Genomic DNA, 12870 nt, shown 5'->3' with positions numbered 1-12870 from the left:
ATTATCCCTTACATATTTACTGGGAATGACTTACAATACAGCCAACAGCAAGTGGGTTGTTATTAGTGATGGTCATTTAACAGAAACTTAACGCTTCCTTGCGATCTCTCTCTTGCCAGCTCCCATCTTATTTAGGTTCTGTTGTGTAGATAATTCCTTAATTCAATGTCACAAATTAGCTGTTCCTCATCAATTGTGGAGCTTTCAAAGCAAGCATTAGCTTCTGACAAAAGTTCAGCTCCAAACAGCAGCACAAGCAGCCAATAAGGACATTCCAAAAAAAACCCAAAACTATACAATCCAACTGATGCTTGCTCACATCACATTTGTTAGGACATGGTGTTAGAACAAAGAAAACAGAAACAAATAAGTGATCTCTTTATGTAATCTCCTTTTAAAGACAGTAACTGTGTTCATTATACCATTGATTTAAACTGTAACTGTAACAGAATACAGTTACTCATTTTTTGTATTTTAGATACATAACTTAATTACTTGCCGTTACTCCCCAACCGTGGTAATCTTGGTTGCTGATGTTGTAAATTTCTCCCTAATTTTGGATTATACTCCTGCTGGAACATGCCTATCTTTTACTGGTGATTTTTTTTATGGTAAAACGTGCAATGACAAGTGCAGAGATGCTGAGACACAGAAGACTCAGAAAAGGCTAACCAATCAAAACAGTCTGGGCCTTTTTGGGGCGGGGGGCTAAAAGAGACAGGCTATAAAATGGAGGGTCTGAGACAGAGGGTGAATACAGGTGTTCCAGCATTGACAGTTTAAGAAAAATGAAGTGTTTTTGAACATTCAAGCATGTGAACATGTTCTAGTAAAAACCCAAAATACATGTATGAACCTAAAAATGAGCATAATAGGTCCCTTTAAGATGTGGGAATACTCACTCTCTACCACAGTCCTGCGGTCAGACCCATCATCACTGATCTGCTGGATGTTGCCGAAGTGGATGTCGCTGAAGAAGATGCGGTTAGCTCCCTTTCCTCCACCTCCTCTGTAGTCAAAAGTGAGTGCAATGACATTCTTCATGTGTTCAGGGTCCTCGAATGGTTTGATGGGTGCATTTAGGTTGTTTTCATCTGACAGGTGGACGCTCTTTAGTATGGTGCGCTCCGAATAGAGTAGGTAGCCATCGTAGTCACGGCAGCTGCAGCCGTCTTCGGCCAGCATACCATGGGCGCAGGCACATGTCCGCTGTCCGTTGCCACGGAAAAGACAAAGCTGCTGGCAACCGCCATTTTTGTCTTTGCATACGTTTGTTCCTGTATACAGACATGAAATCCATGACATGATCATTATGTACATCTGAATTTCAAGTTTGAACATGACATTGCACAAAAATGTTCTATGCAAATGTTCGATGCTCATTTTTGGCATGTAAAGCAGACATTTAAGTTTTGAAATAAACACCCCGGTGCTCACCTTGCTGCCTGGCCCTGTTGAAAACCTTGATGTCTTTGAGCTGTACCCCAATACCAGTCCTCAGAGACACGGAGTCTGTGGCGTTGTCCTTGCTGCCTCTCTTTATGGAGCCATTAGCATGTGTCCTGGGTCAAAAATTAAACAGAAATTAAACAAAAATTAAGCTTGCAGATAAAAAATTTAAAACATTAAGGGTGACGACAAATATTATTCATAAATAAGTGACAAATGAGGGGGATTTATCTAACCTGTCACTCCAGTAGATGTAGCTCTCAAACACAGACACAGAGAACATGTCCATGTTGTTGTTGGCAAGCACAACTTCCCTGTTCTCTCCAGTTTCCAGGTTGATGCGCTCAATCTTGTCTGTCCTGGCATCGCACCAGTACAGCAGATTCTCCTACACGCATGCAGACAGAAATAGTTGAAATAATGTTATGATGCAGTGTCGGCTTTCTGCACTCTAACATAGTGATATAAATGTAAAGAAGGTCTGTTATACTGCACCTCATAGTCAATGGAGATACCGTTGGGCCAGCTGATACTGGCATTGACCAGGATAGCCCTCTGAGAGCCATCCAGACGAGACCGTTCAATACGAGGGTACTGGCCCCACTCCGTCCAGAACAGATACCTATGCACACACACACACACACACACACACACACACACACACACACACACACACACACAGTAAAGCACAGAGATAACTTCCTCAGTGATCAATAATGAGAGAGATTACAGAAGCAGAAGCTAAAGACAGACAATAACTGGAGTGCTGTTTCCTCTCACCCTTTCTCAGGGTGGACAGTGATGGCACGAGGTTTGTCCAGGCCCTGAGAGATCACCACGTAGCGGAAAGAGCCGTTCAGTCTGGCTACCTCAATCACATCAAAGCCTTGGTCCGTCCAGTAGATGTTTCCTATTGAGGATGGAGGAGAAATAATGATTCTCTGGCACTATTTGACATGATTATTATTATTATTCTGTTAGTACAATAGGTTCTCCTAATTACTTTAGGTTCATCTCCCTTCCTATTGCATGGTTTAAATCTAATTTTATGAAAACTGTCATAGTATAAAGAAGATATCATCATATGCAAAAGTAAGTGTGCTGTTTTTATGCAATCAGAACCGTGACATCTGCATTTGTATTTATCACAGTCCTTATCATACAGTAGCACTACTTTTTGTGCAGTCTCAGCAAAGAAAGTGGCATTTGCCTATTAGTAAAAATTAAAATTAAAGTGCTTGCAGGATCCTTTAGGTAAACAAATTAAGTAAACTATTAAAAATCATTATAGTTTTTTTTAATTGATACAGTATCACAAAACGTAACATTGATAACATTATGTATCAGTATTTTCTTACACCCATATTGTGTGATAACAGACAAGCAAGGATGAAAGACAGACTGACAACAAAAGTGAATCAGTTTATCGTTATGTATTATTAAGGCTGTTTGATTTCCACAATTTTCATCATGTACACTATGTTTTTTTCATGACCGAGGAGTCTCTCACCTGCTATCCAGTCCACAGCGATGCCCTCCACTCTGCCAATGCCATTAGTGACCACGTCCTCTCTCCATGTCTGGTCTCTCTTGGCCCTGCTAATGGTGCTCAGGCCCATGTCAACCCAGTAGATTGTGTCATTGTCTGTGAAAACAAGTAAAACATGTCTGAGCTGGAACTTTCCTATACCCTTATAAAGCAATATGTACTAAACTCAGTGGTAAAATTAAGGTGTTTTTTTCAGCCAAGAGACAAAAAAACCCTTCATGCTGGGTAATTCTTCCACATTTGTAGAAAAAAACCCCCACATATGTTGTTAAAAAAAAAAAACTCGAGTCCTACCGGCATGGAAATCTATTCCCACAGCCAGGGATGTGCCTGACACTGGTACCAGGGCATCAGACTTGTCTGATGGATCCAAAGGAATACCACGTATGCCCTCATGCACAGAGTACAGCAGGAAAGAGCCAACACCTACAGCAAATATTTCATATTTTGAGTTGCATCACACATTCATCATTTTCATCGATCCTTGAATCCAAATTTGGCTAAATCAAGAAAACACTGCGTGTATAAATGTCTCGTACCTTCACAAGACTGTTGCCCTGTGCGCAGGCTGTATCCTGCGGTGCACATGCAGGCCCTGGTGGTTGGGGAAGTGGGGAGACACAGCTGGGAACAGTCTCCGTTGTTATTACTGCAGAGATTGGTGCCTGGGAACGCAAAGGCACGAGAACAAATACACAAAACAAATCAAAGAAGGGTTACAGAGACATAAACAGATGTGCTTTGGCATAGATAAACAGGCAACATGCAAGAAGCAAAACAGACCTGCGATGAGACAAGGACATATTTTACTCCCTTTACTTTTTTGTATTTTTTGCCAAGTAATTTAACCAAACAAATGTTGCACAGGCTTAGAAAAAGTTGCTGTGTGGCCAAGAACCCTGCACCTTTCTGCACGGTTTCATTGTAGATTTTCATGTGCATCATGGGGGATGTGCTGTTCCTCAGGACTTTCCAGTTGCCGCCGTCCTTCTTGTCACAGGTTCCTATCTGGTCAGTTCCTTGGTCCGCCCACCACAACTTGTCTCCTGAAGGATGCAACACACCACAGGATGCTCAACACTCTCAGACCTAACACTGGAAGACCCCTCAACCTTAACTCAGAGCAATATTTAAAGGCACACACATACACTTGCAACATGAATAAGCTATCATATCTCATGGCTGAGATCCCTTTACATGCGTCACTGTTAGAAGTGTGATGATTAATCACCAGCAATTTTATAAATAAATTATAATTAATTGGTGTGAGTAATTTTTAAGAAAAAGTAAAAACTATTTGATTCCAGCCTCTTAAATGTTAATATTTTCTGCTTTCTTTTCTCCTTTATGATCCCTCTAAACTGAATATCTTTAGATTGAGGACTAAAAAAGACATCAGAGAACGTCATCTTGGGTTTTAGGAAACCCTGATCAACATTTTTCACCATTTTATAAACCAAATAATTAATCAATTAATTGAGAAAAAAATCAACAGATGAATCCACAATGAAAATAATCGGTAGTTGCAGCCCTAATTATTGGCTAAAATGGGCTTTGTTTTTTTTTAAACTTACCCATGATGGCCAGAGCAGTAGCCTTGGTCAACTTGCCCTTAACCCCCTCCAGCACCTCCAGTCCAGAGCCGTCCAGTTTACAGCGGCTGATGGTGCTGTTACCCGAGCTGATCCAGTACAGCTGCTCAGTTTCAAAGTCAATAGAGAGACCTGGAAAACAAAGAGGGAGCTGATGTTGTTGACATGCCCTGTCACTAGGGTGCGCTGTCTCTCATGCAGTCACACAAGGAAGTACAGTCCGTCACTCACCGACAGGGCCTTTCTGGCCCGTGAAAAGGACACTGCGGTTGCTACCGTCTGTGTTGGCGATGCTGATGTTGTCCCCATCTGTCCAGTAGAGTTTCCTGAAAGAGGCAGACAGAGAGAGAACTTTGATTTATTTTCACAACATCATTCATCTTGTTGACTAAACTTGGTCAATAGGCCTAATAAGATTCATATGCCTCGCAATACAAGCCTCATTGCTCAGTGTATATATATTGACAAAAAGGTTTAATAAATGATTTGAGGGAATCAATTTGCCGTCCTGAACTTCCTGTCATACTGAGGCCAGCTCACCTCATTTATCTTCTCTCATACTAACTCCAGCACACATTCCAATAATTTCTTAACCTTCGATATCCCATATGTACACACTGATCTTGGCAGGACTGGAGTGAATTGAGACTGGATTGCAAACAGCTCTCCTGCTACATTCTTTCATTCCCCTTGGAGATTTAAAGCTTTGTTATGGGATGTTTGTTAGGACGCTGGTAATAGTTTTTATTATTACTTTTTGTTGTTCAATTTTTGGGTGGCTGCCTTTAGATTTGTTTACCGGTGGCCATGGTTTGTATGCTGGTTTTAGGCTTGTTTGTTAGATTTTACTAGATGTTTTCGCTCTTGAAAAGCTGATCTCAAAGTCAAATACATTGGCAACACAAATAATAGTAATAGTATAAACAACATTTTGTGGAATCTGTGGAGCATCTGGTCTGTAAATCATAAAAAACCATATGTGACTTTAATAGCAATTTTAAAAAAAAATACAGTATGTGGGTTTAAATTTAAGGCGACCTCATCGCCTTAAACTTCCTTGCTCCTCAAACTGGTTAAAGTCCTCTCTGACCTCCCACACACACACATGCGGAGTACACAGGACAATGTGTCACTGTGTTTAGACTTTGTGTAATCTGTGTTTAAAGGGTATCTATCCTCTGCCTCTATCACCCACTTCCTGTCAAATCCCACCACATCCACCACACCCTTCATTTGTTTGTTAACTTTAAATGAAGTTTCTGCAGCATTTAAACGCCCCCAATGTCATGTTTTTGTGCACACATGCAAGTTTTAGTTTGTCCCTCCCTGACTCTTGTTGCCCCCACCCACCCTTGGACGTATTCTGGGCAGTGTGTTTGTGTGCCAGGAAGAGGAGACAGCCCCAGCATATGGATCCAGCATCTGCTTCTCATTTTCCCCCCATGCCAACAATGCTCAGATCGGAAACATTCCTCTGCTTAAGTAGGCTAAGTCTTTGCAGAGAGGAAGGAGTACACACACACACAAAAAAAAAAACACAAGGAGGGAGACACAATTCTTAAGAAAATATCCTTCCCTCATCCACCTAAAATACTCAAAGGGACACATATTCCTGCAAGAGAAAACTAAATATATAAATACAGATGGTCTGTCTCTGCTCTGCTGGTGGGAGGAGGGGCGGAGGCCAGGTTGTGTTTGGGGAGCCGGGGGGGGGGTGGTGGTGAGGTTTCAAGAAGGAAGACGGGAGGGAAAAATGGACATTTGCTAAACAAGGTAGGAGGGGACAGGATGTAAGATAAACACTGGAACAGAAATAGCGACAGAAAGCGACAGAGACATTGGCAGTAAATAATTCATGGATAGTCTATCTGAGCGCAGAAGCTATCTTTCAAAAATAGAAATGGAGCAAGATGGAGAAAGAGAGCGACAGAGGAGAAAGATGACACGACGGGAGAAAAATTGGAACCACTTCCTGAGTGAAGAAACAGTCAGAGGTCAGCGACCAACTACTCTGCCTGTCATCTCTGACTGCAAACAGAGGGGAGCCTGACAGCCAGACATTGCCTGAGTGTGTATGATTGTGCATGTGCACTTCTGTGTGTATGTGTTGTAGGTTAAAGGTGAAATCAGGAGGATGTCTGAGAACAATTTCTGAAAGTTTCTTTTAGACTAAGTGTGACAGCTTCTGTGTGTGTGTGTGTGTGTGTGTGTGTGTGTGTGTGTGTGTGTGTGTGTGTGTGTGTGTGGATGACCAACCCCAGTATTGGATGCAGCACTAGACAGTGTGGTTTGTCCAAGCCCTGGATGACAGCATTTTTGAAGGAGCCGTCAAGTCTGGCAACATTAATTTGTTTCTTATTGGCATCATAGCTGGTCCAGAACAGGTTCCTGGACACCCAGTCCACTGCCAGGCCGTGAGCATTGGGCAGATCTGAACAAAGATAAACACACACACAGAGCCATTAATTAACCTCATCAGTCAAAGCAAGCTTTTTGTTTCTACCCTACAGCCACAGATTTTGTCTGCTGAATTGATTACTGAGGGTCAGCCCTATGTTCCCTCACCGTAAGAGCTGGCCCTTCCATAACTGGGTTAAGGTTGCCCACGTTACTACAGGGGAGAAAACATTACCTCATTGGCAGAGGTACTGATGTGAGGGAACATAGGGATGAGGGAACACAGAGTTGAAGGAATATAGGACTTCAGGAACATAGGACTGAGGGGAACATACCAGTAGGCCTGAGGTAATATATGGTTGAGGAAACAAGGACTGAGGGAACATAGGGATAAGGGACTAAGTTAGGGTCGAGGGGAACATAGGCCTGTGGGAACATATGACTACGGGAATACAGCGTTACAGGGTATACAGAGTATCCATAAATGGATAAATGGTAAATGATCCTTTTTTTGTTTCATACACAACTTTGAAGGATAATCATTTGAAAGCATTTATCACTGTTTTTCCCTGACTTTCTATCATTGGGATCATATTCTTTAGACCCCTCATCATAAGAGGACATTTTTATTGCAAACTGTGATAATTTGTTTCCCTGGCACAAGAAACCCAACCTCTAAAAGCACATGTACATAATATCCGAGTGAAAGATCTGTAAACCAATGGAATGGAAATGGAAATGGAATTTAAGTCTGGTGTGTCTTCTCCGTACCAGCAGAGACCACAGTCTCAACTCCAGTGCCATTGATAAAAGCCCTCTTGATGGTCTGAGTGCGCACATCTGACCAGTAGATTCGGTGCTCCAGAGCATCATAGTCCACAACGGTCACGTTGTCAATGTCAGGCACAGTGAAGGAGATGATGTAGTTGTAGTAGGGGTTGTCGATGTCCACTCCTCTGATCTCAATCTGGCGAGCGTACAGCAGGAACTGACGAGACTCTGCAGGGTGGGGAACACATTGACATGCAACCTTCAGTGATTCCCCAAACCTTCGGCATTCAATGGGGGTAATCAGGAGTTAAATGCAGCTTCAAGTCAAAAGTCAAATGCATGAGTGCACGCTAATGTTAGAGCTGTGGGGAATAGGTGGTTGCAGCATGGATGGGTGCATCAGCGCATTATTGCTGCCACTTGAACAAACAGTTAATCCAATTGCATCTTTGACTCTAATGATTGTGTCTGGCAGGCTAACTCAATAGCACAGCCATGACAGCGAGAGTGAATTCAATCAGTGCTGGGACGTTACAATTGTATTGGTCTCAACAGTCCTATCATCATTTCACTGTGTGCAGCTTAAATGATGGACAGGAAGAGAGGGGAGGAGAGAGCGGAGAGTAATGACAGTGTCAGGCTGTATCGGCCAGGCCAGACTAGGTGGTGGATGTGGAGGGTTGTGGCTGATGCCTACCTCAGACAGAATGGGGCTCTCTATTCCATTACCCCTGAAGATAATAGAAAGTGCTGCCCTGAATACTAAGCTCACACACTGAATAAACAGGCCTGCTCTCACTTTTCACGGACAGACACTTCAATGCGCTCCAAAGCTGTCACAGCAGTAGCACCTCAAAGTGAAAAAAGTCCAGATTGTTTAAACCTCTCTTTCTCTTTCTCTCTCTCTCTCTCTCTCTCTCTCTCTCTCTCTCTCTGTGTCCTCTCTGACACACACACACACACACCAACACACAAATGGAAATAAACAATTCTGCAAGGACAGGGATTACACTGTGGTATTCAACAACAATTTTGCCAAGACAAGCAGAGGGGAAAATTGTCTGCTGGCTCAAAGGAGAATCAAAGAGTATGTTTTTCTACAGTAACTGCATTTATGTACGTGTCGTGTGTTCTTGCTTACCATAGCAAGTGCGTTTGTCGGGGCCTAGCTTCATGAGGTGAGGGCAGGCACACGAGAAGGTCTGATTGTAGTTAATAAGACATAGATGAGAACAGGGCTCCTTGCCGTCTTTAGCCGCACATGGGTTAGGAGCTACGGAGATGTGAGTATGGAAAAAGTATTCAGAATGTATCCTTAAACATCTCATGAAGCAGCATGTATAAAACTGAGTTGTCATTCTCATAATAAATATACTATAAGGAACATACTGGCTGCCATTGTAGCTATACTGACAAGATTTTCAGAGTCTTAAAGGAATACTTCAGCCCCAACATGATCATTTGTGTATCAGTTACTCACCTTGAATTTGTGAAGAAAACTTTGTTCAAAGGGGTCCACGTTTAACAACACCAAAACTACTATATATCAAAACATCATTACAAACTCTCACACAACTTGTGCAGTATAATCCAAGTCTCGTTTACAAGTGGTATGCTCCGTACTTCCTAAAAACATTTTTGCTAAAACTTTACTTTCTACAAAGGATGTTTATGTTGACTCGAATTATACTGCACGAGTTATGTGAGAGTTTGTAAACTGATGTTTTAATATAGTTTTGCCGTTTAAAAATATGGACCCCTACGACTTTAATTCATCAAGAATTTTCTCATTTTTTGATCTTTCATCCACCAACGAGGCATATGAGAAAAACTAACTTTTCTTCACAAATTCAACTTAACACTGGGTGAGTAATTGATATACAAATGATCATTTGGTGGGTGAAGTATTCCTTTAATTTCAAAACTTGATCTCGACAGTATGTGCACGTTCATGTGCGTGTTTCTCACCCTGCGGCTGTCTGGATGGATGATAGACCTGAAGGTCAAAAGGTTGTGTGTTGGTTCTCTGGACCACAGTGACGTTGCTTCCTGTCCACTTGTTTGCCTTTGCCAGAGTGTTGGTCCTCCAGTCCGTCCAGTAAACCTCTCCTCCGTACATAGTAACAGCAAACGGATGCGACAGATACTCATGTCCCCTCAGAACCTCGATCAGACCAGAACCGTCATACTTGGCTGAATAAATGGCATCAGACCTGCATATAACACGATTTTTAAATCAATATCTGGATATGACTTAAAGATACCAAATGTGAATTAAAAAAAAGGTGTTTGTGTGGGCTTGTTCATGTCTGGGCCCTTTTTTTTGACCTGGCATCAATCCAGAGGATGCGGCGCTCTAGATAATCCACTGTGAGTCCATTTGGCCAGCCTCCATTGCCAGTTTCCTTATGGATGGTCTTCCTGCCCTCTCCACTCATGGATGCCGCCTCAATCCTGGGCAAGCTGGCATCCCAGTCTGTCCAGAAGAGGATTCTGCAATGTCATGCCACAACATGGACACACAGTTAAAACTTTAGGTACAATAGGTTCTAATTACCAAAACACTTACCCTTTAAATACCATTGTAATTGGTTGTAAATGAGCATTGTTTTATATCAGTGGGCAGTACAATAAGCATACCCATCCCGGGGATCCAGGGCAATGGCTCGAGGGTGCTCCACCTCCCCAGCCAGCAGTGTGGTCCTCATGGTGCCATCCAACTTGGCCACCTCTATCTGATCCAAATTGCTTTCCACCCAGTAAATGTTTCCTGCTATCCAGTCCACTGCCAAGCCCTCGGGGGTAGCCAGCCCATACTGGATTACCACATCGAAGCTGGTTAAAGCTGCAAGGACAAATAAAAAGGACAGTTTTGTTTAGTATGTCTGTATGACTTGAAGATGTCACTGTACCCTTTTCCCTCTCTAACTGCAATAGAAATTCAAAGTTTATTGTGTTTTTGTACTCGACAGTTTCAATGAATGTCATGACCTTTGTAAAATCTATCTGTCTAACTATGTAACATAGTGGAAGGGAACAAATAAGCAGCATGTTGCTGTATCATCCATCTTTGTTTAAAACTGCAGGAGAAATCTCATCTAATCATATTTCATCTTTCTACTCAATAAAATAAACATTCCTCTGGGGCGCTTAAGTTTCTTAATGAACTCACACAGCATTTCAATATACGGATAAATGCTTTGAAAACTGGGATTTGCTGATGGCAACATTTCAGATTGCACTGTAACCCGAAGCACTGATCCACTCTGCTTCAGTATTTACAAATTATGTAAATGCAATCAAGCTATTTGGATTCAACGCTAACATTGCATCACAAACTGTAATTCCTTTAATCAAATGCTTAGAGGCAAAGTTCGGGAGAAAACACGTCAGTAAGATAAATGAAAACATAAATAAATACAGTAGTGGCACAGCAGCGGGGGGTGTGATACTACAATTATAGAGTGGGCCTTAAAGAAAAGCTAAATATGTGGTGTCTTGCAGGGCTAAAGAGATGCATTTTCGGGCTTCTTTCTATCCCTTTCATTTTCCGCTGGGTCCCTAATCAGAGGGACATGTCTAATTATTGGAGACGAGTCATTATCCTGTCTGGAGCAATGAAAACACACACTTACTGTATGCACTATGTAGCCTTTTGGCTATGCTCAGAAAACGTGGCACGAAACAACCACATGCACAGACAAACACATAAATGCAACACAACTGAAGTGTAGACTTGTTTACATGATTTGCTCATTATTACTGCTGCTGTGATGATTGGCTGTTGTTTGCCATGCATAATGGCCATAAATGACTGGTCTGGCCTTCATGAAACCAACAGATTTTCTGCTTACAAGTAGCAGAAAATACAGTAACAGCAACCAACAGTGCAGCTTTACATCCTGAAATATTACAGGCTTTACTGGGTGTCCACTAAAGGTTGTTGGGGGCTTGTATCTGTGCTCTATGATGGTTGGGTCTTTGCTGTGTTTGTCCCGCCCCCTCTCCACTGTGATTGGACGGCTGATGACAGTGACAAGCACAGCATTTTACACGGAGCTAAACATTTTTCAACTCTCATTTCTAATCAGAAAACGGGTGAATAATCACAGAAGATATTTATCACAAGAAAGCCCATGACTCACAGCTGTGATTGAGGGTGCAGTCACGCATGAGTAAACACAGGTGAGTAACCATCATCTGTCGAGGCGGTATTTGTTTTCAATGTGGGCAGTGCCTGATGTGATGCAGACAGAGAGCTAGCTGGCTAGCTAATGTTAGCTAGCTTGCAAATAAATACCAAGAAAATATTATGTTATTGGCACGTTTTCCATTTTCTTATGTTCCTTGCCTGTCTCCTGACTCACTGTCAGCCAGGCATCATCTATAATGTGGGGCAGTTTGTATTTTTCATGGGCAATACATTGACTGGTTAGACACAATAACTCCTCCACACACACTTCTTTGCTATTGGTTGTGGCTGCGACTTCAACAGTCAAAGTTCACTAAAGTTAAACTCCACGCAGTGCAAAGATGTGAATTTGCTTTGCCACCAAGACCGAATGTTTCATTGGCCCCTTCACTTACATTGAATGAAAGTGAGCGGGAAGCGAATAGCCAAAGTTGATTTTGCACAGATGTGAGTCAGGCAGTAGAATGGGCAGGAACTCATTATCATGGCTTCCCGATAACTACTGCGCGGACTCTGGGGCTCAAAATGACAAGATGGCAATAACCGTGTTTGGGATATTTTGGCTTCTTTTTTGAACAATGGGAGAGAGTGTCATGTCATACATCATCATATGCAGTCTTGGATAAAATCCTAGATGGTACAAAAAGTCTTTAAAGCATTATGATTGTGTTTAAAAAGCTCACCTCCATTCTCGGACAGTTTCCCACGGTAGATCTTGTCCTCCACCACATCAGTCCAATAGAGGGCGCTTTGGCTCAGATGGAAGTCCAGGGCAATGGTGTTCCTTAGGCCCGGCACCAACACACTGAACTCTCCTTTATTCAGATCAATGCGGCGGATCTCGTGGCGGTTTGAGAAAATGATAAAGGGTTTGAAAGGATCTGTGGAGATGAACAGGGAAGATCAGTGGCCATCTTTAA

The 12870-nt window shown here is 42.3% G+C and overlaps 1 protein-coding gene across 1 annotated transcript in view; it reads right to left on the bottom strand.

Annotated features, from left to right (window-relative positions):
• The window catches only part of lrp1aa (low density lipoprotein receptor-related protein 1Aa), a 120690-nt gene that overhangs the window by 28972 nt on the left and 78848 nt on the right, over positions 1-12870 (bottom strand). The window contains exons 24-41 of the mRNA XM_049581894.1: positions 12634-12831; positions 10399-10603; positions 10087-10251; positions 9727-9971; positions 8900-9031; positions 7759-7986; positions 6847-7021; positions 4822-4916; positions 4573-4722; positions 3904-4044; positions 3538-3663; positions 3293-3424; positions 2960-3094; positions 2230-2359; positions 1945-2071; positions 1686-1837; positions 1438-1562; positions 903-1277 (exon numbers count right to left, since the gene is read on the bottom strand). Of these exons, the coding sequence (XP_049437851.1) occupies positions 903-1277; positions 1438-1562; positions 1686-1837; positions 1945-2071; positions 2230-2359; positions 2960-3094; positions 3293-3424; positions 3538-3663; positions 3904-4044; positions 4573-4722; positions 4822-4916; positions 6847-7021; positions 7759-7986; positions 8900-9031; positions 9727-9971; positions 10087-10251; positions 10399-10603; positions 12634-12831 (3036 nt within the window). The remainder of the gene's footprint in view (positions 1-902; positions 1278-1437; positions 1563-1685; positions 1838-1944; positions 2072-2229; positions 2360-2959; positions 3095-3292; positions 3425-3537; positions 3664-3903; positions 4045-4572; positions 4723-4821; positions 4917-6846; positions 7022-7758; positions 7987-8899; positions 9032-9726; positions 9972-10086; positions 10252-10398; positions 10604-12633; positions 12832-12870) is intronic.

Source organism: Epinephelus fuscoguttatus, linkage group LG1 (genome assembly GCF_011397635.1).
Source record: "Epinephelus fuscoguttatus linkage group LG1, E.fuscoguttatus.final_Chr_v1".
Taxonomy (NCBI): Eukaryota; Metazoa; Chordata; class Actinopteri; order Perciformes; family Serranidae; genus Epinephelus; species Epinephelus fuscoguttatus.
Note: the sequence above shows the minus strand (reverse complement) of the source record. Positions and strands in the feature narration are given on the sequence as shown.